Consider the following 27,394-nt stretch of genomic DNA (forward strand, 5'->3'; position numbering starts at 1 on the left):
GCTTAATTGTTTGTGAAATATGTCTATGTTACTTTTATCAAATTTTTCTTACTTGTTTTCTAACTAGAGTAATATTTTTTGATTCTAAATTTAACAATTCCATTATTTGGCCATCATGATCAGAAATATGAGTGATTGCCCCAATTACATTTAAACTATTGGGTTCTATATTGGTGATGAAGTTATCAATTGCTGTTTTTGATAACTTGAGAGTTTCAGAAGCCTGAGAGGAATAGCCTGAGAGTTTCAGAAAGTTGCCAGTAGGTAACAGTATACAGCAGATGATGTATCAGGCTGAGTCAACGTGTTCAACATAAATTACAACATTTAAATTGTTTTTCATAACACAATAAGAAGAACTGAGGATGAGTTTACACCAGAAGTGCCCTAGGTGTTATGTGCAGATCAAATTTAAATCTGAATTGCTTTTTCTTGCAATAACAATATACTTTTCAATGGTTATATTATATTTGTTTTTATTGTGTTGTATGTAAAATATGTCAGGAATGCTGATGGTTGAGTAGTCTTAAACTTTGTACTTTGGATCTGAGTTAGAGATGGCGCAGCTTCAAATCCTGACTTTTTATCAGTACCATCGACCTTGTACTGTATCGACTCTCCCCCTTATTCTGTTTGTTAAGATCCTCGCACAGGTCATGATGGCGGGTAGAATAAGGTTTAAAAGGGCTTCTCTTTTAGTAATAACAAAAAATACATAATGGTATGTACACCATATTCCCTGGAGTTTGATTTTTAGTGTACAAAAGTTGGTATCAGTGAACAACCTACCTGGTTTTATGAACACTCTCTTCCCATATGTATTAAAGATGTCAATTGTGAAATACTAATAATTAACCTGTCAGTGTTAGTGGAGTGTTATGACACGTCTGTTCTGTGTCGGATACAGGTAGAGGAGATGGCGGCGAGGCACTGCGGCAAGGTGCCGGCAGTCCACCGCTGGCCGTACACGCGAGCGCGAGGTCCTCGCTGCAACCAGGACATTGTCCGCATCATGCGCTCACTCCAACCCCTGCTGCAGGACGCCATACAGAAGAAGTGCACCACGCGGATGTGGGACGCCCCGTACACAGTTAGCGGTCCGCTCACGTGGCGCCAGTTCCACAGGCTGGCTGGACGAGGTCGGTAGTACAAACATATCAGCAAATAGTGGTAGTTAAACATTGTTAACTGAGATATGTTAACTCAGAATTAAAATGTAGTGTTGTAAACATTACAGAAATAAATGTCATGTCATTAAAATTAATGATTGCTGCTGACAATAATTTAAAATTGTAGAAAATTTTAGGGTTTTTAAAGCCTAGGAAATACATTACTCTCTACCTACAATTGAAAGGATTATGAATTGTTTATTTGAGAACAAGTGAGGATTTGAAATCTATTATAAAATGTTATTGTACTTTATTTATTGTTCGAATTGTCAAAAAAAGATAAGAGAACATATGTACACTGCTACTTATTGGTTATTTTTGAAAAAAATAAAACAAAAATACCTTTATTAAAGAGGCGGAGTTATGGCTTTCATGCCCTCTCTTCCACTCAACCTCAAATTATGGCTGTTTAATGTCTTTTATTTCTAGTTAGTTGTTTTTCATGTAATTCTTGCAGGCATAAACAAATTTTAGACCTAATTTTTAAAATTTAATTTATTGTTTCCGACATTCTAGTCAACATTTGATTGAATAAAAGAAAGAGTTTGATTCCCTTATAACATAACTTGTTTGTAATATGAATTTCTTTTGTTTTAATAGCTTGGACAGTAATTAATTTACAATTAGTTGTCAGCTTACCAAATCTTAAGAGTTTATAAAGTTGCACTATTGGAAAGGTTGCCTCAGTTTTTAACATCCAATTACTTACATCTTTGATTATAAATTTATGTTGTTATTTTTAATGAAATCTGCTTAGTCGTTCAGTTAAGAATTTTGGGGTTTTCCTGTGTATGGCTCTACCACTCATTTTAAACCTTAAAAATATGATTCAACCTCGGTTGGTTTATAAGTTGTGAAATTCGCTTCAGGAACGGACGACAGATGTGAGCCGCAGCCGATTCCCAAGGTGATGGTGGGACACGAGAAGGACTGGCTTTCCGTGGCACCGTACTCGCTACACTACTGGGAGAAGTTGTTGCTAGAGCCATACTCCTACGCCAGGGACATTGCGTACGTCGTGGTCGCTCCAGATAACGACTACGTCCTTGGTGCGGTCAGGAGTTTCTTCCGCGAGTTGAGCTCCACGTACGAGGTATGTAGTCCACACTGTCTACCGTAAACAGTTTGCAATGATGGTAAATCTCGACAAATTACTTTTTAGGTAGATTTAATAGAAATCTGTTAATTACAATTGTCCTAATGAATTACAGGAGAGTTTTTGCATTTTATACGATCATGACCCCAGAATCAAAAACTACCGTTATCCGAAAATGTATACATATGTATGTATGGACTTATGCAATATAAAGCGAGCTTATGAACATGATATAACTGCCGTAAATTTTTAATTATCCAGACTAAACTTGGTACAAAGGCAGTACTTGCACATAGCTTGGATGAGTTTGTTAGTCAGCCGTAACCAATAACAATTTTTAAGATGGCTACTATTTGCATTTGAACAAAGATTGTAACTCAATCAATTCCCAACTTAGACACCAAAGGTTACATTTTTAAAACATACTAAATAATAATAAACCACTTTTATTCTTTCACATTTTTTGATATGGTGGTTTTTTTTAAGTTTTCAAGATTGTGGTTATTCAAGTTTTGGAAAAGGAATTGTATACAGTATATGTATTATATTATTTATAGTTACTATGTATTATAGCGCCAAACAAAATAGTGTTTTAGAATTTTCAGATCACTTATAATTACGTTTGTTCTTGCGTTTTTTAGATATCCTGTAAGATTTTCAGATAGCGGGTATATAAAGTTTTAAGAAGTATACAACATTGTAAGAATAATTGTAAACAAGATAACTAGACTAAAAGTGAACAGAGACAGTATTTACACTTAGCTTGGTCTGGGTACATCTGAAAAATCAAAGTAATCCCATAGTAACTTATGTTTTTGTAAACTGTTATAAAATAGCATATTTATCAGATGTAATTTATAAAAATATAAATAAAAACTCTGGAACCACGAATTTAATGCTTATTTTTAAAGGAAAATTTTGTTGTGCTCTGGCAACACTGCAGTAAAATATATCAGCATGTGTTTATTTTCCAAAAAACTGTCAAAAATATATTTGGTGCAAATTTATTATTACACTGTTTCATATCAAAATGTGTCAGAAAATCGATTTTCTGTAAAAAGATTTTGCCCTGACCCTCAAAAGTATTTTGCAAATTTTTGCACATTGGATCCGGTCCGGAAAGGATTAAAAGCACTCAATCTTAATTTGGTTTAGGTAATATCTTTTTAATAAATTGCAATGCCTCCATGATTTTTGTGCGGCAAAAACTAAACACAAGATGCCTCGTTTTTATTATAGAGTTCTGAAGTTCAACCTCTGTCATCCATGGTCCTACGGTTAGCTCTGCATAAAAAATTTTATTGGACAACAAAGCGCTTGTTGGATCGGCTCTACAATACAAGAAACAACCGCACTCTCACTGTCGGGTCACATCTGTTACCTTGCTGTAACCGCTATATCACATGATTGTGTGTTGCCACAGATGTGCAGGCTGGGTCGACACTGTCCGATCACCAAGGTGCTGCGGGACGGCATCCTTCGTGTCGGCAACAAGGCAGCCATCAAGTTGGCCAAGGAGCCTGTGGACGAGTGGTTCACCATGTTGGGCGACAACTCCACCACCAATATGCTCAAACTTTATGCTCAAGTGAGTCCCACAGGTTTACGTTGACAAGACATCCCTTAGGGTACTGTTACGCTTACAACGTTTCAAATGACCTTTATAAGGGTCATTTTGTAAAAAAATTTGCAACCGCCAAATTAATTTTAAGATTCAATGTACTTTTCGTATTTTTTAATATAGTTGCCTAGTTCACTTCAACACCTGCCACACCTTTCAACTTAACCTTTCCAGCGTTATTGACGCGGATCCGCGGAGGGCCACTACAAGCTCAAAACGTTATTGCCGTGGATCCGCGTTTTTGCATTCTTTATTTTCTTACTGCTATGTTAGTTGAATATTTTGCTGTTAGATGGTTCTAGTCGTCATGCGACATACAGACGGGTTGCCCTGCCTCGAATTCTGTTACAATGGGAGTGGCAGTTGCTTCTAATTGGCCAAACACTGTCTAGCGGGCGTGGCCCCGCGCCTTTCACAAAGTCATTGACGGGAGCTCCCGTCAAGGCATCTAGCCAGTTGTTAGTGAGAAGCGTCCGGTACACGCATATGTATTTCGGTTATCGCTAATTTTCTGTTGTGTCTTATTCTTTTTAAAGTAAATTATTCATATTAAATACAGCAGTTTCCAGTATTTATTTAGTGTTTTTTACCATTATTCGTGTGAATGGCCTATCCAGACGATTCGGAATTTGAAGATTTGGTAATTCTGAGCAATTACTTGGTCAACCCCAAACTTTTTAATATTTTACTACGGTCATAAGGATGTTATCACAAAGCAAGAAACATAATTCAAGCCCTGCAAGGCTGTCCTACACGTTGCCGAGCGATAAGAAGGTTCAAAGTCCACGCGATAACAGTGGCTTGCGGGAGACGCGTGGAATGTCAGTTGTGACAGCCCGCCACTAAATAAACACTCTTTGTCTACTTTTGTATTTTTCTAATTTTATTGGTTTGTAATATAGTATACGTTTGTCTATAAAACTGTGTTTCATTCCCATACTTACTGAATAAATTATAAAAATATTAGTGACAACTACACTGCTATTCTACGATATTCTCAAAAGTTAAAAATTATCCTAGGTAATCCAAAAAAGGCTAAACGAATTTTATTTACCGTTAAATAACTCTATTTTGACATACAGAAACGAAAATAAATTTAACTTTACACATTGGAAATTTAAAAAAATTGTAACTTTATCAAAGATCAGGTCTCATTTTTCATGACGCTTAAAGGGTTAATTTAGAGTACCCTTTTAATACAAACCACCTTCACCAAATACCGATAGTTCTCCAGCTTCTTCACTTTTTCGTCATTGTTGCCGTGGTTGCTGATAACGTAACACAAAACTTGCTTTAAGTGCTTAAATGGCTCATTATCCAGTGTGCAGTCTGAGCATTTCACCAAGTGATTTTTTTTTGTCTACTCAAGGAAATAAGAAAGTGTCTTGACGCCAAAACAGAATTTCAGGATGAATCAACCTGTTTTGTTTTGACAATTTCTAGAATAGCTCAGAGGTATGGAAGATATTTAAATGGTATTCGAAATGTGGTAGTCATTTTATCTTGTAATTCAGGCTATTTCGGAGCTTTGTGCATGGGTTTTATTTTTTGTTTTGTTTTATTAATTAACCCTTTGAGTGCCACGGGTATTTTCCAAAGGCATATGCATAAAGTGCCACGCTGTTTTTCGCATATTTGTAAGCTTTTGGGAAAAAGGCTGTTGTAAAATAACTACCAAACAGATTTCCATCATATTGTTGTTGTTTTTTTTTTAATTAAATGCAAAATATGATACATATCGTTACAAATAAAATTTGGTTTATAAAAATATAAAAATTTTAGTATTTATAAAAAAAGTTTTTTACTTTTGTATAAAAAGTTAAGTTTTGACCTAATTTGTGTTTATACGGTATTTTTAAGATTTTTTATCTTTATACCATGGTAAAGGCTATATGATTATAAATAAAACCCATGTGTAATATCTTATTCTAGAATTTTAAAAACATAGCATTATATGTATTAACAAAATGCTACCCAGTACCGACATTTTATAAACTGTACTTCATTTGTTAGAGTTTAGAAATTACTTAGTAATGATGCAGTTTTCCCAATAAATCTAATAAAACATTAATACAACACAAATAAATATGATTAGTAGATTTAGAAACAAATACTTGCTAGCATATTTACATAAAAGTTTACATTTACTAAATAATAACCCTAATAATATTTACACTGAAAATTCAAGTTTTTCGCTTGAACACAAATCAAATCATACATTACTTTTGTAAAGAAATACAGTAAAATACTGTATAAGTTACTATTTTATTTTGTATTTACTCAAATGCTTGGTTATCGGCACATAAACAACAAGAAAGGCCGTTACGCAACACGGTACTCGTCCGCTACGTCGCGTGACTGGAAGACAGAATCATCGTACAGGTACTTATCACAGCCCACTATTTTTGGACGAGTTTTCCCTATCAGAGATAAAAATAAACTTCATTATACTTTCCTTCTTCCATAATGAATTGACAAATACTCGATGAGTCATACTTCCTATCTCCAAATCGTCTCCAAATAGACACACGAATGACCTGACATTTTCGAATAATGAAACGTTGTTCTTATAGTTTTAATTTAATTGATTGTCGTAATAACTTGTAAATTCCAAAATAGGTTAAATAAAGTCAGTTGTTTTTAATACTGTAATATATTTTGTCCCCGATAAGGAAAACTCGTCCAAAAATAGTGGCTTCTTGATAAGTACCCAAACAACGTAAGTTTCGCAGATAAAATAGTAGAGAAAGAACATAAAACTCGTATTTATTGATAGTTTGGAACCTATTGAATACAGCCGTCTGATTATTTGGCCAAAATAATCGTGTACTATATAAAATATTATCGAAATACGAAACGTCAAAATTAGCGACGCTGTGGCACTCAAAGGGTTAAAAATACAAATAAGAATTTTGTTAAAAATTTCATCTACTTTCAGAAGACATAAACTATTGTACATATATATATAAAACTGTACTAATGCTACAAACCAGAAACCAGATATCCACGTAAATGTTAAAAAAGGTGTATGTATAAGAGTTTTAAAATATGATTATACATAAATGTATGTTAAATTGCATATAGCTTTCGATTGCTCACTTCTTTCCTAATCCCGTGCCTAAATAACGTTGATACATTATAAGAAGAGTTTATTATAAGATTTTATTGTGGGAGGGCATTTTTGTTGAACAGAAATAAGTCTGTTAACACTACAGAAATGTTAGTATAGATATGTCGTTTTTAGCTGATAGTTATTTGTCATCTATTCCAGCATTAATTTTTTTTATAGCCTAATAGATAAATAGCCTACTTTCCACTCAGTGCTCATAGTTATGAACTTTAGCTTAGTTTACTTGGACAGTGTTACTATAATAACTATATAACTATAACCGAATAACTATATTTCCAGTTGTATAAATTAAGGGTTATTTATATAAATGTAAAATTTACTGATCATTATCGTGTGTACTTATAACAGAAACAATTTCCTCGTCTAAATCTAAAATTAGAACTAGCCTAATACCTGACTGTCGTGTGATTCCAGGTCTGCAGGTACCACTTAGCCCCGCACCTGTCGCAAGTAGTGATGGACCGGAGTTTGTTGGACCCGCCAGAAGGCAACTGCCCGCCAAGGCCCACTCCTACCCCCTCGCCAATGCCGCCACCCTCCACCCCTGACAGCCAAGACAGACAACCTTCCACACCCAAGTCTTCTGACCAGGGTAAGTTGCTGATTCAGTCAAGATTGGGTATGACTCTTTAATGCAACAAAATCTTAAGGAAGATTAAAGAAACCATCGCCATTGTGAAGGGAGAAAATTTGCAGAGGGTCACTCGTTTATAGTCAATTACAGAACCAATGAATTGCTTGCTCAGTTTGTTGTTGAGTAGATTGTTAAAAAACTGTTTCATTGCGTGTCCTAGAGTTTTAAAACATTTTTCTAATTACTATTTTTTAATTTCCATTTTTTTTTTTGTCTTAAGAGGTCCAAAAAGAATGACATGGGTCCTAGAACTATAACTGTATATTTTGACAAAATCAGTTTAACGCTAGAACTGGCAATCAACATTATAATGTCGATCTGACACTCACTTTCTGAAACTGGATAAAATTAAGAATAAATTGGCTATATCAGATTCCAATGTTTATAATATTATCACACTTTGTCAGGGGGAGGCCCATTACTTTAAAAAAAAATAAAACAAAAATACTGTAGTCATTTTTTATGGTTTATGCATAATATTTTTATGCCATAATTATCTCTCTAATTATCTATTTTTATTTCAAAAACTAGTAGTTGACGCCACTACTAGTCTTGAAGACTATGTAAATAAAGATATTTTGACTTTGACTTTGATCTCCACATTTTCATGAACAAAATAATGTATTACACATATAGGTTTATAGTAAAAATGTATTTTTTACAAAATGTTTATAAGGTACGGGTACAAAACACTCAAAATGGTCTGCCATCTGAGGAAAAGATGACTGCCAGTTCGAGGGTAACAAAGTAAAAATAATCTGGGTCAAAACAAAACATTTTTACACTTTGCTTGCCATAAGTGTACGCTTTTACAAGTAAAAGTGTAACTTTGCCTAGTAAATCTTCCAGAAACTGTAGCTCTAGGTAATATTTAACAGAGTGCAAAAAAATTTAATGCATTTTAAATTAAATTAACTCTAATTTAGGAAGGCACTTAAACAGAACAATTTTTTATGTTTGACAAACTCATTAAAATTGTATTTAATAAATCAATTATATATATAATGCAGTACTGTATGATTGATATTAAAACTTTCAGTACGATTTGAATTGAATAAGTTTTGGTAGAAACTTTTATTTCCATAAATAATAGTAGCTGTTTGACAGTGGATTTGGGCATTTATTTATAGATCACCTATGTATGTTACTTGTTCTGGAATGGAGAGATAAGATCTATAATCAAGTGTAATGGAGAGTACGGTTTGTTCTGGCAGAAGACAGTGGGCGAGGAGAGTCGTGCAGCAGCGGCGACAGCAGCCACGAGGAGGACAACGGTGAGCCTCCGGCCTTGGTGGTGTATCTGGTCGAGCCCTTCACACTGGGCAGTGACTCTAGCGATTTGCAACGGTTGGCGTGCCTGGGCCTGCTGCGGTGTTTCAATAACGTGTTGGCTGCACTGCCAGACAACATCAAAGCCAACATCACACTGCAGGTCAGTTATTCGTGACAAAATAAAGGTGTTACAACATTTCTATTAACACAAACAACAAGACTTCGATACGATGTGAATTTGTGAATACAAAGTGTCAACTAAATAATTTAAATACATAATACTGTTATCCTTCAATGTTAGTAAAATAACAGTAAAACTTTTCTGGCTCAAAAAAGTTTTGGGCTTTATTTTCAAATTAAATAATAAATATGATAAAAGAAACCAAATGACAATCGACTACTAATAGTGTAACAAGTAAATAAAATAATAGCTCTCTGTAACATAAATAATGTCATTTATACAAGGAAAATGTTCTTTAGGGTACTCACAACCTAGTAGGTAACTGTGTTTGTGCTCTGATGCATGTATATACAGGTTTGTAATATAGTTGTCACTCTCCTAGAAAAAAACAAATAATACCATAATTTATAACTAACTATTGATAACAAAATTATCGTTGGAAATACATACATCACAATAGAGATAGGCTTTCCAAGTTATTTCAAACAAACTATAGCATTAGGTGGAGAAATTCAAAATTTGAAATTGTACATTATCAAAAATGTAGATATACTCAAACCAGTGGTATAACTAGGAGTTGACTTCGAGGAAGGGGGTATGGAATAAATCTAAATTTAAATCAATTATATAGGTCTAATTCAAAGTAAAACATTTAACTTCTGTATTTAAAAATATTTAGTTTGGTGAACAGCTGCTATGTAGTATTATATACGTTATATCAAATTGGCACAAATATTAAGAGTATCACTAGGTTTTATTATGGATTTACAAAAATAGAGATGTTTTAATTTTTTTACTTTCAGGGAGGCTTTAGGAATAGCTGTGAGGAAAATCATAGGAAAAGCCATGGGGGATGCTCAGGGAATTTTGAGTAAATAACCGCCTGTTTCAATTTTACAAATTATATTAGACCAAAAAAATTGTATAAAAGTTCAGGCTAGAAACTGATAGTGTGGTCTGTCATATGGGTGATGTTTGTGACAGATAATATCGCTGGAGAGTATCGTGGAGCTGGGGCGCAGTGGAGACCGCAAGCGGCGTAACGACCACATGCGTGCAACAGCTCTCTCCGTGTTCTCCCAGTGCCGGCGGCAGCTTCAGCACCAGACCAACATGGTGAAAGCTCTCACCGGCTTCGGCACGGCAGCCTGCACGGACCTCTTCCTTAAAACCAAAGATGTAAGTTCAGACTGTGGTTTTGAGGGGTACGGGAATTTGGTCTCTGTATTGGTATTTTACTGATTGCACTAAACCTTGTATTCGCATTAGTTGTAGATCATCACACGGATTATGATGTTTCAGGAAAAGAACAGGTCACCTTACAAGGTGTACACGCCACCGTACATCCTGGCCAAGGGGCGGGGACGGGAGGGCGGCGGGGGCGGTGGAGAGGGTGACTCGCTCAGCTCGGAGCAGCTGTGCTCGGTGTTGTACGTCAGCTACTGTCTTAGTGAGGACCAACGCTTCCTGCTGGCGTCTGCTACGGATGAACAGGGACACCTACTGGAGACCGCCACCATCAACGTACACATACCCAACAGGTAACGTACACAGCCATCTGAGCGTACGTAAATAATCCTTCAACGTAAACTGAGAACGTAAAATATACGTACAATGGCAACAAGCATAAAAAGGACACTACTCTTAAATTTGCTCGTAGCTTGATGTCATACAACATTCAAAGTCGGGTGATTCTGTTAAGTATTCACAGAAATCTTTGTGGTAACAAAGTATTTTTTAATGACAGATTCTTTGAACTTTTATACTGAATGAAAGATAATTTTGTTGTATATCAGTGTCAGGTGTATAATCTATATTGACATAACTGCATTTTTATTGGTCTTCAGAATTCGTAGTGTCTGTATTTTCCAGTTTTAAACCCATGTTTATAGTCTATTTGATCTTGTGAACTACATTGTTAGTGTCTCTGTTGAACAGGAGTAGAAGAAGAAAGGCGAGTGCTCGGAGAATCGGTCTCCAGAAGCTGATGGACTTCATCCTAGGAGTGATGTCTCAAGGAGTCACTCCCTGGAGGCTGGTGGTAGGCAGAGTGGGGAGGATAGGCCACGGCGAGCTTAAAGGTAAAGGCATCGTGTTGGGGACAAGTTGTGGTTACTTGGTTGTTACTGGTCTTACGCTAAAAGTAAACGTTGCGTTTTAATTTAAAATACTAATTTATAAGGTTGAATTTATCAAATTGTGGAAAAAGATGAATTTATTATCATTTAATGAAACAGAAGTCATTTCAGTAAAGAATGCAAAGACTACTTATAATTTCAGTTAGAAAACTGTCAATCAATGAACTTTTGAACGTTACTATTTGTCTGTATCTGCATTTAAAATGCATAGATCGAGTGTAACTTACTCACTCAATAATTCCTTTTGTTGATGTAGGTAAATAGATTTGTAAAATTTTCACAATTCGTACTTTCAAAAGAAATGTCACTGTAAAGATTTGCTGGTTCACAAATTTTTATAATATTGTTAATCATAAAATTTGAGAAGTTATTCCAATCTTATCAGGGCTTAATATTTTTTTCCATATTTTAGTTGAATTTTACTGCCTTTTTTCGTGTTCCATTTAAACCTTGCAACATTGTTCTTGTAATTTTCCCCTTTGACTTGTTCAAATCACCAACCTGGAACCGGTTGTGCAGGATGGAGCTGGTTGTTGTCGCGCAAGTCACTGCTGAAAGCTTCCAAACACCTGAAGGAGATATGCGGGCAGTGCAGCCTTTCGTACCCGCACGACGTACCCTGCATCCTGTCTGCATGTCTGGTCTCGCTGGAGCCTGACTCGTGTCTACGGCTGATGCCCGATCAGTTTACGCCCGATGAGCGGTTTAGCCAGCAGTCGGTCAAATGTCAACTTTCCACGCCCCAAGACGTTACCTGCACGCACATCCTCGTGTTCCCAACCTCTGCAACCACTCAGGTATTACAATATATTCTCTAGTAGATAGATAACAGGGTGCCAACTAAACAAAAATTCCTGGAATGTTAAAAAATCAGAACATTTTCTATATCTGCATAACTAAGAATATTTTATAAACATCCACTGAAGGTCCAGGAATCGGAAAATACTCAGAGTATACAATATTACAAGGTATGAGTAGACCATACTACAGGTCACGTGACAGGCTTTTCTGAGCTTGTAAGATTTCAGTTCTGTAGCTCATTTCATACTCAAGATATCTTGCGGATAGATAGACATAAGTTTTTATAGTCACAAACCATACAAAAAATAAATTTTGTCAACCTATTCAGCTTCAATGATGCTCAGCCAAATCCCATGGAGAGATATACACTATTATGAGAGTCTTGTTTGTCTATGTAGAAATAAAGTTTCATACAGAATTTAAAATCTACAAGTGGAACTGTTCTTGAGATACTAGATATCCTGTGGATGGTCACGCTACGCAAATGCTCAGCCAAAGCCCATAGCATTCGACTAACATTCTATGTTGTGTTTTTTTATAACATGTTCCATCACCAAACACGATGTTACTTATGTAGAAATGAAGTTAGATGTAAATTTTTAAGTCCGTTGCTCAATTTGTTCTTGAGATATTGTGAGGACGGACAGACAAGTGAATTTTTGTCAGTGATGTTTTGCAAAAACTCACCCAATAACCAAATGTAACGCTCACAGTTTAATTAACACAAATTGGTAGATTAGACTTAATCTGTTTTTTTTCCATGACGGGTTTAATTAAGCCAGTTTTTGGAGTAAATTAAATTTTGTCTTTTGACCTTTCAAACCAAAATCTTTTTCAGAAGTTAAAATATTGTATCCCTAATAACATTATTTTTCAAATGTTCATAAATTTCAAAAAAGTAATGTTCAATTTTGTGTTTATAATTCAATATTTATCCATAGTTTTACAGAACTCTCTAATTACAGGCTGCAATTTTATGTCATAAACTATGAGTATTAATTTTTACCTCCTACAATGCAATTACTGATGCTAAACACACATCTAACGTGTTTGAACTCGTTTGTCTGCAGTCGTCTCAGACAGCATTCCAAGAGCAGCAGATAAACGGGCCTGACTTGGGGGACGACGAGCTGTTCAACGCCCTCAACGACGACATGCCTGAGGGTATGGGTGACTTCAACGACATCTTCAGCCAGTGGCCGGAGACGGAGGCGGAGGCAGGAGGTGTGCGTAGCCCAGGGGGTAGCCCCCGCGGTCGCGGCGGGGACAGTTCCCAGGCCGGCAGCCCTTCCTGTATGACCGGGCCTGACGATCACCACAGCCCTTACCCTTGCAACGGGCCCTCCAGGGTGAGTCCGCCGACTGGTGTTATTTTCCTATTAATGCAAAGCTCGGTTTTGGAGCAGAAGGAATCACGTAATCTAGGATCAGAAAATGTGCTAAAAAATACAAACTATCTAAAACAATGATGGCATTTCTGTGGATTTAGAAAAAAATTTTGTTTTGTTTGGGAAAAGTTATGAGACTTAATATTTACACCAATTGGTAAAATCACACTGAATGTGTTTATTTGCTCAAAGTTAAACCAAACAAACAAATGTTTAAATGTGGGGACTGGCTTTTATATGGAGCAGGAAATCTCATTGGTGGTTTCCTGTACATACTGTTATAGCTTTATGTCACATGGTAACAGCTGTTACGCAGTCAAAGACATAAATTGTACATCAATCAAAAGCCTATGAGTTGTTTTAATGTTTAGTGGTCTTTGATTTTTTAATCCTGTTTCTAGTTAACAATCTGTGTGGTTATCCCAGATGTGATTTTTATTTTAACCTCTGTGCAGCGGAAAATGATGTTTGTAAACAAATTGTTTTTTTATTTTTTTGGAAGTTTTTTATTCGAATTAAGCAAAGCTCTAGCACTCTGTTGACTTTAATACCCCAGAATGGGTGATCCGTGTAGATCGCGTCATATCCGTGACATTCTAATGGAATCTGACATGACTGATTTTGTGGAGTCTGAAGTAGAAGTGTTGTATATTGTTTTTCTTTAATGTTTTTGTTAATTTTGAAGTAATATTCTTACTTATAACCTACATTAGCTGAATTCATAAAAAAGTATAAAAATAAACATATTGATTTGTTTACCAATTGAAAATAGGTGAAAATTTACCACTTTGCTCTTTTCTCTGAAAACATAAAAATTATTTCCATTTTAATTTCTGAACCCCATAACATTATATATTTTTGTATTCACCATTAAATTTCCAACAATTTGGCTATTTCAAACTTTTGAAACATATTTTATTATAATGTGGATACTTTTATATAATTTCTCAAATGTGAATATTTTTTTTTTTTACTTTCAAATCATGCAGCTTTATTCTCAGATTCTTACATAAAAACACACATACACATATAAGTTTTGTTTATGAAATATACAAAGAGACCCTGTAAAACGTACAAAAGTCAGTGCACACTTTATAAGTAATATTTATCTAACTTAACAAGTTATGTGGGTACAATTAACATGTCTTTTGCTACGTTCTTGTACATATTCAAACAAGTCTATTGCAGTTCTTTTTGTTGCTTCGTAAGTAATAGAAATATTGTAAATCTTTTCAATTGAATAAAATATAAATAAATACAATATTTTTTCTTTAATAACAAGAAGGCATTCATTCACACCTTGATAAAAGCGTGCCTTAGTGAATTATTAAAAAGCATTCATTCCTCACAATTGAAGTTTCAGCGTATTATTCCAGGATACGTTTTCTATCCGACGTAATTTTACCTGACTGTATGTTGTGAAACGTATACAGCCCAGTGACAAAAGATTATATTTTATCCGATTTATCTTTAAATCGGAAATACTCCCTTAGTAATTAGTTCTGATGTTTCTCTCGTCACCACAGAGCGGAGAGGTGAGTGAGGAGGTGGGAACGTTACTGCAGCAGCCGCTGGCACTGGGGTATCTCGTGTCGACGGCCCCGACCGGCCGCATGCCTCGTTGGTTCTGGACCACCTGCCCGCACCTGGAGACCGCCTGCCCCGCCTTCCTCAAGAATGCCTTGCACCTGCACTCCACCGCCATCCAGCAGAACAGTGAGGAGTTGTTACAACAACAGAGCAACGTGGCCGGCCACCCACTAGACTCGCAGTACACCACGGATGTCCTCAGGTACAATGTCGATTTTTTTATAAACAATTTATATCTCTAGAACTAGTAAAGCTACATGTACCAAATGTTGCACATGGGTATAAATAAATAAAAGGAAGCTTTTAAAAATTTGTATTATTTGCGTTAATGTTAACAAAATGGTGCCTGTTGGAGATTTTAAAAGTCAAATAACAAAAAAAGTATAAAAGTCATAAACTATTTTGTAATTTTTATAACAATTCCAACAGTACTTTACTCAACAAAATCTGTCAATCCATAAGCAAGCAAGATCACTTTCAAGGTAAGCTTGCACAAGCCTGGAGCAACAATGAGGTGATACCTCTCAACTGTGACATGTTTATATACTGTATTTGTTTTTGCCAAAATATATTTGAATAATGGACTGGAATAAATATTATCGCTCATGCAAAAAATTAATCCTGCAAAAACTAGTGGTTGCTGAGCAATTTTAGCGTCAAACACCAAATATTGAATTCTCTGGTCATGTATCCAAAATTTGTTCAGAAAATCCAAAATTGAGTTCCTCTAGATTTCTTCTGTAATGGCAAGCAACTCACTTCAAAAATATAAAAAGTTAGGTCAAATTTTTGTTATATTCGTGGTGGTTATTTTTGTTTTTCAAATTCAAGAATTTTCAAATATTGTAGAATCTTTACTTTTATTTATATATAACAGAAAACAAAAATTCCTTTAGATATGATGCTTGAAAATATGGGCAGTTATTTATCTACTGCGACTACTTTATAAGTTGCTTTTGCCGTGTGATTTAATAAGTACAAACCACTATTTAACCCATTGGCCTAGACTCACGTATATACTGTGTGCAGTGATGCACGGACCGAACCTGGACTCAAGTGCGCAGCACGATCTGGTGACGTTGCTATGTATTATTTAAAGTATTTATAGTTTTTCCCGTTAGAGGGTATGCCAATACGCTTTCTGCAGACCTTTTGAGTTGTTAGTGAGTTCAGGTGTGCCAACTATGGCAGAAAAATATCACTTTTTTCAATAATTGTAATCTAATTACCAGTGCTTATTTTGTGTTGATAACTAGGATTATGTTACGTCTAAAATTAAGGCTAGCACTTTTGACAATATTATTGAAAGTTTATTACAGTAGTTTTATAAAATCCATTTAAATATTTATTTGTGATATTCGGTAAAATTTTGTTTTGTTGCAAGGCTAAAGGCTAGCCTGAAAAATAGAAACAACGTCGTTTGTCATTTGTTTGTGAAGTTTTATTTTTTTATTTATTATTTTTGTTTTATTTATTTTATTTTTACAGTGTATTTTTTTAGTGTAGTTCTGTGTTTTTATATGCAAATTGTGTGAATGGTACAAAATCTGTGACCCGTGCAAACTGATGGAAAAACTGCACTTGATGAGTACACAAATATAATTTTTTTAAATAATAAATGTTAAAATAAAAATTTTAATATAATTTATTTTTCATTACAAAGAGTTACTGAACAATAATATATATTCAGTTTTTAGATAATAAATAATTTTAATAGTGAAAAAAAAAAATTAAAACTAAATATTTTTTACATAAAAAACCCAACATTTTTGTTATAATTAACATTATTAGTAAATTTAAAACTAAATAAAAATTAATTTTATAATTGTAAAATGTAGCCTAGTTTCTTAGAAACATGATGGTAAAATAACCATGGTAATAACTTAATTATTTAGGTTTCTATAAAAATTATACGAAACCTTTACACTTTCAGCAAAATTAATTGCTAGTTCAGGTCCATGCAGCACCAGAAAAACTACTAGGCCAATGGGTTAAATGAGTTGTTAAATCTCTAGGATTTATTATTCTTTTATATATTAAAATGCTAACTCTAAAATATGTGTAATCGAATGGAAAATCCATTAAACACGTTTAGATGTGATGAATAATCAAACTTATTTTGAATGTGTATATATTATTGTACAGTGGTGTAACTAGACTCTAGCATTGGGGGTTAGGTGAATCTGTTTGAAGAGCTCACTGTTCTTGGAGTTATGGAATAAATAAATCTGAATAAATTTAAATCCAAACTAGTTAAATAATGTAACTTATTATGTATTTATGTAACGGAAATGTAACTAATTAATTATACAGGCCTAATTCAAAGGCAAATTTTTAAATAAAATATATAAATAATAAATATTTAAGGGGGGGTTGTAGCCCCCTCATATTTCTCCTTAGCTACGCCACTGCTGTTGTAACCTCATAATGTCAAAAATCACTTAATAATAATTTGTTTTACTTTGTCAGTTAATTAAGTGTAGTTTCAAAGGTACATCGTGCTGATTTAAACTAAGAAACATGTGGCTTATATTTCCAAAATCCGTTATTGAAAGCAAACGTGTTCCGACAGGTACGTGCTGGAAGGCTACAACTCACTGTCATGGCTGGCGCTGGACTCCAACACGCACGACCGTCTCTCCTGCCTGCCCGTGCACATGCAGATACTCATGCAGCTCTATCACATGACTTCCGCACTCGTTTGACCCCCGCACCCGCTGTAGACAACCAACTGCCACACGCCGCCGCCGCGTTCACGTAATAGCGACGTTTTAATAAAGACAGATAGATTTCAAGTTTAAAGGTCCAAACAGAACGTAAGTGTTCATTAGATGATTTTTATCGATTTGTTGATATCTCCTTCTTTTAATTATATAGACACAGCAGGAAGGGCTGTTATGTGATGTATATGTGTGCGACTTGTAAATAATATTTATATGAAAATATGTAAAACTTTCCCTCTCTGTTCATAGTGTATTATAATTTATTTATTGCATAACATCTTAGATGACTGTGTGACAGTGTGTATAGTGTAATTCGGTTCCTCCTCTCTGTCACGGTCCATAGTGCAATACTTCCGGGTCTAGATCGGCCGCTCTAATACGCAGAGATACTACTTAAGTTCCCTGTACTTCGGGAGGCCGTTCTCGTCTGAGAGCTCGGCCTCTCAACGTAATCAACTGTTGTTTAGTACATAACTCAAATACGTACCGTATGTACTTAAGTTTCACCTATTCATAGGTTTTAGTTTATAATAGGGACATTATTCGGTTTTTGGCCTCGGTAACAATTCAAACTCCGGTCCGTTTTGTCATCTGAACAAATCTTAACTCCCGTCACCAAAATTAGACTGTCAGTCAAATAATTTGATGTGACTTTGTTCTGGCATAAAGAATTAGTGTTGTAAGTCTCTTTGTCAGTGAACGTAAATTTACGCAGTCGGCCAAAAATTCACCCTATTATAGTTAGGCCTCTCCACATTCTGAACGCAACATAACATAATCGTTATCGACTAACTATTCTAAACGAGTTGCATACGCGCGCGCGCCATCTACGGACAGAGATCGGTACGCCTAACTGCCAGTCAATTACTCTATTAGATCCTATTGTAAACTTTTTATACACTTTTTAAACATAAGTGATAGAATTTATTTTAATAGGTAATTTATTATATTAGCTTAAAATAAACGAGAGTTTTGTTATTGTATTTTTTGTTGACGTTGGGTTTTTACAATCGAGTTGATAATTATCTTTTAAATAAGGTTTTTAGTTATATAGTTGTTTTTTTAATAAACCAACCTTACTGCAATATTTTGTAGATTTTATAAGTAATAGGAAATTGTGTAACATGTAATAAAATAATTAATTACAGGTTCAAAACTCCAATAAATCACGTTTTATTAGTCAGTATTCTAGAGAGAAGGTTGTAAATAATTAATGTAATTAGATCTGACAGATTGTGATATAAGGGTAATACACGATTTCAGTTCGTCGCCGTTTAGTTTTCAATTAATAAAACAAAATTGTTATTTTTATAATTTTGCCACTTTTAATCGGACAACTTGGAAAAAACTTTGTTTTGTTAGTTGGTAATATTTTATGTTTTGGTTGTTGAGTGTACATTTATTTTTGATTAATTTTCACGTTTATTTTTTAATATTGTATTTTAGTATTTTCAACTGTTGTAGATGAACCTGGTGGTGATTTAATAAACAGTATTATGAAAATTTTGGTTGGTCATGATCACATTTAACACGTTCTGTTTATTTTATCACTAAGTGTCAAATTTATCAGTCGACAGTATTACTGACCAAACACTTCAACTTCTCAACACTATTGACACATTACGACGGCCTGGTACTGTATGTTATGGTGTATATAGTTAACAAATTTGTTCAGTATATATTTTATTAAATGATTTTATTGACATGAGTACAATCAGTTGTAAAGTTTTTTTAGTACAAAATGAGGTTTTGGCAATTGTTATGGTTTTTAAGTACATGTGTTGTCTGTGCCTTCTATCAGAGTTTTTCTCTTGGTTTTGTGGTAAATTTTATTTAAATTTTGAGTGAGCTTTGGACAAAGTGTTTTTACTACATAAATACAGAATTAAATAACTATCGTGGATTTTTTTGATGCTCATAACTCATAACTCATGATCCAGATTTCTTACAGTTACTTTTTGTGCGATAAATTTAGTTTTGAGTGAGCTTTAGGCAAATTATTTTCACTTCATAAATACATAATTAAATAACTATCTTGTATTTATGTACGTACAATATTCTTTGAGTCTCTTTTATTTTTTATGCAATTTACAACATTTATGACCCAGATTTCTTATGGTTAGTTCTTGTAATATTTATGCCTACTGTGTTGTATTTTATAAACATCCAATCTCACATTAAATTCATTAAAATATTCCTAGCATTTGAAAATTTATGTTAATATTTTTTATATGTAGGTTTTCGGATAGTGTAGGAAAATTTATATTCATTGTTAAGTTTTGTTTAAAATTAAAAGCACTACAACAAGAGGGACAAATTCAAAATGTAAAAGCAATTTTTATTTTGTTTCAGAGAAAAGCAGGAAATGTTATTGAATCATCTGTGGTCTTTAAAACCATTTTGTTCTTTAAAATTCTTCCATTATTTTTATTATTGGATTATAAAGCTTTGTAAGAACTCTGTTTTGATATTTGAATGCCTCAGATATGGTTCGTTGAATATTTCAGACCTGAACTCTTATGGACAGGATTTTAAATAATGTTATTTTTCTTAATACTTTGTATTTGATTGTAAATGCAATCTAGTTTTTATAAATACTAAAGATTTTCCAACTAGTTCATAAAAGTCTAGATTTTAAAGTCATTATCAAATTCATTGTACGATTCTTAGTGTTTTATAACATCTAACATATCCCATAATTTTCATATGGAAGTTTTGGCAAAAGAGTTAATTTGCACCTAAATCAATATAGAAGGGAATGATAAAATATGTAACCATACTTTTGTGATATGTATGAAACAAGCTATTTCTAAGTAAACATTTTGAGTGTTGCATTTCTCAGAATGAAGGAACAGTCAATACATTTACTTTAAACCATGGTTAGTGCTCTTAAAAATTAAATTTATACTCTGTTGTACTATTTTAAAAAAAGTTAAAATTTGTCAAAGTGTATTGTTGTTCTGTTTACAAATTTAAAAAAAGTCAAATATAATTTTCATTGTTTAATAAAGTGTTTTTGATAAGAATAAGACACTTTTTGTTCTTTGGTTGTAGTTGTTGGTACAAATTTTTTATTTGTGACACGAAGCTGCCCTTGTTAATAATATGCTGTTTCCTAACCAACCCTGACCTGACCATCTGATTGTGTTTGTGGAGGTTCAAGTCTATTGAAAACCACAGGCTAAAGCGAATGTTACGTTCTCAGATTTTTGTTCATACTCGTAACACCCAAGCCTGGGTTTGCAGTAGGCCTAAAGTTGTCATCTGCACAATCCGAGTTTGTGGAGGTTCAAGCCTGTTGAGAACTACAGGCTAAAGCCAACGTTACGTTATCAGATTTCTTTCAGGCTTGCAACACCCCAGCCTGGGTTTGTCAGTGTGCGGTAGGCTTAAAGTTGACTGCACGATCCTAGTTTGTGGGGATTCAAGCCTATTGAGAGCCACAGGCTAAAATCAACGTTACGTTCTCAGATTTTTGTTCATGCTCGTAACACCCAAGCCTGGGTTTGCAGTAGGCCTAAAGTTGTCATCTGCACAATCCGAGTTTGTGGAGGTTCAAGCCTATTGAGAGCCACAGGCTAAAGCCAACGTTACATTCTCATATTTTTTTTCAGGCTTGCAACACCCCAGCCTGGGTTTGTCTGTGTGCGGTAGGCTTAAAGTTGTCTGCTCAATCCGAGTTTGTGGTGGTTCAAGTCTATTGAGAGCCACAGGCTAAAATCAACGTTACGTTCTCAGATTTTTTGGAGTCATGGGCTAAAGCCAACGTTACATTCTCAGATTTTTTTTCAGGCTTGCAACACCCCAGCCTGGGTTTGTCTGTGTGCGGTAGGCTTAAAGTTGACTGCTCAATCCGAGTTTGTGGTGGTTCAAGCCTATTGAGAGCCACAGGCTAAAATCAACGTTACGTTCTCAGATTTTTTGGAGCCATAAGCTAAAGCCAACATCACATTCTCAGATTTTTTTCAGGCTTGCAACACCCCAGCCTGGGTTTGTCTGTGTGCGGTAGGCTTAAAGTTGTCTGCTCAATCCGAGTTTGTGGTGGTTCAAGCCTATTGAGAGCCACAGGCTAAAATCAACGTTACGTTCTCAGATTTTTTGGAGTTAAGGGGTAAAGCCAACGTTACATTCTCAGATTATTGAGAGCCACAGATTAAAGCCAACGTTATGAGAGCCACTAAAGCCAACATTACGTTCTCAGATTATTGAGAGCCATAGGCTAAAGCCAACATTACGTTCTCAGATTATTGAGAGCCATAGGCTAAAGCCAGCGTCACGTTCTCAGATTATTGAGAGCCATAGGCTAAAGCCAACATTACGTTCTCAGATTATTGAGAGCCATAGGCTAAAGCCAGCGTCACGTTCTCAGATTTATGTTCAGGCTTGCAACATCCTAGCCTGGATTTGTCAGTGTGCGGTAGGCCTAATGTTGTCTGCAGAACTTGTGCGAACAACCCTGAATAAAAATCCGAGAGCCTAATGTTACGTAACAATTGTAATGAACGTTTGTAAATACGTCAAAACATGCCTTTTTCTCTGTTATGTGTTTATTATTATTATTATTAATCGTTGATGTTGCTGATTAAAATGCAATTCAATAAAATAACTTGAATTCTTATAAATTCCCTACCTACTAAATAAAATGTTCATGTTGTTAAACAAATTTCCTTTTCACTGAATACAGTACAAACTGTTAGGTGAAAATAATTGTACGGTGTTTCGTGTTAATATCTTGTTACGACTTGCCTACTGCAAGGCCTAATAATGACATGCATTATTTAAGCAATACATCTGTTATGTACAATTTAAAATTTTAGTTTTATTCGCACCCTTACATTATGGAGGTGTGATTCTGGGAAGGGGTTGTAACAAATTAATTGTTGTATCCATGCAAAGACGAGTGGCAAAATTTGGAATGAAGCATTTGGATTTCTCGTAGAAACTGTTTTAAACTGATATGATTGAAATTGTAGCAATTTTTTTGTTTCAAATCGTTATCGGGGAACAGATAGTAAATGTGGAATTGCCTCTAACAGTTCATACACTTCAGTGTTCATAGTGCTGAAATAATACTGCCATTAAAGTAAATTGTTGTGTATCTGAAATAATAAGTCCGAGAAGTTTCGAGTTGGTTGAACAGGTTGCTGCAATTTCATAAAAAACTGGTTGTATCGGATCTAGCCTAGTCTAGGAACCAATAGCGGACTCTTTGTCGTCGGCTGTATTCTTTCGTTGTTGTTTATTTTGTACATAGTGAGTGTAAATAGTGAATGGACCATCCTTTGTTGACTGGTAGCTTCAAACCAAAGTGGAATTGAAGAAAAACAAATCAATTATTAATCCAGTGTAAAGTAGTTAATTATCTAGGTTAAGGGGATTATTCCACTAATTAAAATATCCCTGTTTTTTAATATATAAAGAGTATATTATATACATCGTATAAAGTTTTACAATCATTATTCTTGTGAATAAATTTAGTTAAAAATTTAGGGTAGCGTTATTTCTTTGTGTTATTTATTTTTGTAGAAACGATGGTTGCAACTTCCTGACACGAGAGATGTAAATACTTGTTGCTGGGGGCCAAGGGATTAATGTAAGCGTACGTTATGGGGTGGAATGTTCCCTAATACCAAGACATATCGGTCCCCGCCCCGCCCCGCCCCCCTGTACATGAGACGCAGAGTACAAACATGACAGAAATTATGTTCCGTGCATGTACATTTTGTATGTCTTAGTCTAGGCATTGTTAGTATTTGTAGAGAATGGGGTTATCATGAATTAAATAATGTTATTAATATTAATATTTAAAGGGAGATAATGATTTTGAACAATTATGAGCTGTTTTGTCTGTAAAATATCCATAATATATTATTTAAATAAAATATTTCTAAAATGGTCGTTTTTTGTGTATGTACAGCAAGTATTTTGAAATTAGAATATGATATTTGAATTATATGTCTGGTCTGCTTATTTCGAAACCTGTAGATTCCTCTAAAATGACTTATTGTATTTTGATAAAAAGATGTCTTGGAAAAAGAAGAGATCATCTGGAATATGAAGTTCAGAGAAGTGATGGTTAATTCTGAATCTGAATTCAGTTGGTTACTGTTAGAAAATAAGGTAAGATACAACATATTTAAATCAGTTTTAGTAATTATTCGTTCTCTTGTGGAATGAAACCCATCTACAAGTATGTTCCAATAAAGCAATATCAATCTTGGGTCAGAAATTATGTGAAAACCAATGCAGTATAGGTTGGGCACTGTCCTTATGAAGGAGGACATCACTCAGGTAATTTCCAGACACACATTTGACACATTGGTGTCCTTATACTTAACAATTATAGTTGTGTAACCAGCAAACATGAAGAGTTTGCTTTCAGGAGTTACCTTAGCAATGTCATCATTAATGAAAACAAGAAAAAAACAAAGGGTCAAAAATCAATCCTTGTGGTACTCCACCAATTAAGTACCAATTAATTACTTGAACCATATTCATATTCTATCAACACGGCCATTTACAAAGGTAATCAAAGCAAGATTTTATTGTCCCCCAGGTAAGTACTCATTTGACTGCAGACTACTTTTTCTATTAATTTAGATTTTACAGGCAGAATTGAAATTGGTCAGTAATTGCATATCAGTTTTCTTCCCCTTCTTGATGAGCAGTCTGTCCCTGGATATGTTAAAACTATCCGAAAAGATGCTGCTACGTATGGACACACTTACTCTAGTCTTAGTATGTTTTTAATACATTGCGTTCAAAATTTTAAATTATAGGCACATATTATTATACAGAAATGTCAAGCAGCTAGGAAAAAAGTTGGAACTATCCTAAATTTCAAATTATAAATGTTTGAATAGTAAATTTTCTTATCGATATCATGAAAATATTTTTGTGCTTTATTATAAATTAATTAATAGTTTGAATTGAGGAGAAACTTCACCAATGCTCTGCCACAATCATTGTGAAAATGTAATACTGTTGATCCTGAGAGTGATGGCAGTTGTGGTGTGGTATTGAACAAGTACTGCAGTTAAATAGTAATAGTTTTATTTAAATCATACATAAACATATACAAAACACGAAATATATATTTCCTAATGAATCTAACATATTAAACTCTTCAGAGTGGTAATATTATGTTGTGCAAAAATAACGACTATGTTCTACTTGCGAGTCACAGACACTTACCAACTCTACTTAGGCAATATTACACGAGCTAACGGAAAAAAAAAACTAGATTTGGTAGTTTTATTTAAAGCTACTGATTCCATTTTGACACAATTAACGGTTTAAACAAAGCAGTGGAAATACCAACACTGCACCAATGGCTACGGTATAACAACGCACTCTACAGATTGTGTATCAGTCTTCCTAATTATGGTATCTACGTCCTCTAGTAATTTCAATTAACAGAATTCAAACTTCACTCGAACACAGGCTGAATTTATTACCCAAGTCTACAATATCAGAGTTTAAATCAGCATTGAAATTTCATTTGTAATGAAAACAGAAAACAAACGACAAAGTGGTGCTAATAAACAAAACTTGTATTGTTCACAATTAACGATTTTTACTACTAACTAACATACTTTAATAATGTTTATTTAAGCTATGACAAATCACTTTGCTGTTAACAATAAACAATTCTCGATCAGATCTAAAACACGCCGTAGAAATAAGTGAGCTCGTTTAACAAGTATTATGTTTCAAAGTTATAATTGCACAATTCCAACTCAGTTATAACCACAGTGTACACCGAAAGTATGAGATCCTCTTGATTACATCTAAATTTGTTTATATAAAATTTAATTTCCAAACGTCCTCAGAATGCACTAGTTAATGATAAGTTTGATAACACACTGCTGATTGCTCATTTAAAATTAAATATTGAAAAACATTTAACAGCTGGGATTGTTCAAAATTATTTCTAATCTTTAAAGTTAAAATCTTTGTGGGGAGGCAGCTCATACTTTTGACGCACTCTGTATAAAGATCAACATACAATTATAAAATAGATTCATGGATTATTAACTGGGAATAATATATAATATGTATAATATGCATATAAAATATATAAAATTGTTAAAAGAAGTCCTAAATCATAATCAACTTCTTCATGTCTTAACATGGCACGTGCTCATTGCAAATTTAACTGAGTTAATTACAAATAATACATCACACGTCAGATACAGTTATATAAAAATATTGCCAACAAATCATTTAAAATCAGGTCATTTAGGCATCTCGTATTAGTCTTAGAATACAGATAACATCTTAGATTGAATGCACTTTGTTAAGAGTACACAAAAAAACTAAATAGAGAGCCTATTTTTGAGTTTTTGCAACATTATTTTTACAATAAAAACACTTCCAAGGTGATGGAGGAATTTGTGTAGTACCAAAACATTTGTGTCCAAGCGTTTTTAATGATTTGCGAAAAAAAATTGCAACAGGAAGGGAAGTTTCAAAGCCGTTGACTGAAAGACAAAAGTAGCTTGGAACACGACATAAATACATTATGGAAAAAAGTAACACAGTCTAGCGTCAAGTAATGATCGGTAAAGACGTCGTCAGCAGAGATCCATTAAAGGCTGGGGACAGAGTGGTCCATGGCAGCCTTCACTAGGTTACTGGCCATTCTGGAAACAGAACATAGACTTAATAGTTACACCAAACATTCAAAATTGATGTTAAGTTCAGCTCCAGTTCACCTTCCACTTATTGCAGCGTTTGAAGTCTAACACTGTGACAGATTCGTGACTCCTGGAAATATCCATCTGAAGAGATCCATAACAGTCGGTGATGAAGAAGCTCAAAACAAACTCTCTACATCGTTTCAACATCAGAGACAACTGGACTACAAACAAATATATAAAACAATAATAGTATAACGCATACTATACCCAATTTATGAATTAAAAATTATTTATCAAATAAAGAATACATAACTATACATTTTCAAAAACTTGAATACATTTTTTATATTTTTCCTATTGTGGAATTTAAAATTTATTTACCCAACTATATTCCCTGAGTACACCCATCCTTTTTTATTTTATCACAACTGTAATTTTTGACTTAATGATTCGTATTACATATAAATTGTCCTCTAGTTCATTGTGAACAAAATGATACTAAATATAGGTAGATTAACAGTGATAACAGAATTTGTATTAATTTTATAAAAATAGTTTGCAAAATTGCCAAAAAAATAGCCTGCTAATTAGGGCAAAACCCTTTTGGAACAACAAAAATGTTTGTAATTTTTTCTGAAGGGTGTACTAAAGAATAAAATATGGAAAATTCAAACATTTTTACAAATACATTATAAAAAATAAAATTTAAATGTTTTTATCCGATTATTAACAATAACTTTGTCTATATACAATATAGCATTATTTAATGTGTGTTGATTACAAAATAAAAAAAAATACTTTTATTTTTTGTTGTTTACCATTAGTTTACTATATGAACAAAAAATAACTTCACTGTAAGAAATAACATTTTTCAGTTTCTTCCTTTATTTTCTGTAAGAGTACAGAATTTGATGCTGATTGGTTGGAAGATACGGATAAAAAAAAAACAAATACACAATCGCCTATCTGATGACACAGCTGGAGTTACATAGCTGTAGAGCAATGAAAA

At 34.0% G+C, this 27,394-nt stretch overlaps 2 protein-coding genes across 4 annotated transcripts in view; one reads left to right on the plus strand and one right to left on the minus strand.

The window, feature by feature from the left end:
• LOC124367315 (mediator of RNA polymerase II transcription subunit 13) overlaps positions 1–20,792 on the plus strand; it is a 132,414-nt gene extending 111,622 nt beyond the window's left edge. For all 3 annotated transcript variants that reach the window (XM_046824042.1, XM_046824043.1, XM_046824044.1), the window contains 12 exons: positions 908–1,139; positions 2,039–2,262; positions 3,689–3,853; positions 7,431–7,608; positions 8,865–9,082; positions 10,088–10,282; positions 10,406–10,644; positions 11,042–11,184; positions 11,761–12,038; positions 13,113–13,391; positions 14,957–15,222; positions 17,593–20,792. In XM_046824042.1, the coding sequence (XP_046679998.1) occupies positions 908–1,139; positions 2,039–2,262; positions 3,689–3,853; positions 7,431–7,608; positions 8,865–9,082; positions 10,088–10,282; positions 10,406–10,644; positions 11,042–11,184; positions 11,761–12,038; positions 13,113–13,391; positions 14,957–15,222; positions 17,593–17,725 (2,550 nt within the window). In that variant the 3' untranslated portion in view covers positions 17,726–20,792. The remainder of the gene's footprint in view (positions 1–907; positions 1,140–2,038; positions 2,263–3,688; positions 3,854–7,430; positions 7,609–8,864; positions 9,083–10,087; positions 10,283–10,405; positions 10,645–11,041; positions 11,185–11,760; positions 12,039–13,112; positions 13,392–14,956; positions 15,223–17,592) is intronic.
• A 3,987-nt stretch (positions 20,793–24,779) lies between these two features.
• LOC124367319 (syntenin-1-like) overlaps positions 24,780–27,394 on the minus strand; it is a 38,904-nt gene continuing 36,289 nt past the window's right edge. The window contains exon 7 of the mRNA XM_046824048.1: positions 24,780–26,388. Within this exon, the coding sequence (XP_046680004.1) occupies positions 26,334–26,388 (55 nt within the window). The 3' untranslated portion in view covers positions 24,780–26,333. The remainder of the gene's footprint in view (positions 26,389–27,394) is intronic.

The sequence above is a fragment of the Homalodisca vitripennis genome, chromosome 8, assembly GCF_021130785.1.
Source record: "Homalodisca vitripennis isolate AUS2020 chromosome 8, UT_GWSS_2.1, whole genome shotgun sequence".
NCBI lineage: Eukaryota > Metazoa > Arthropoda > Insecta > Hemiptera > Cicadellidae > Homalodisca > Homalodisca vitripennis.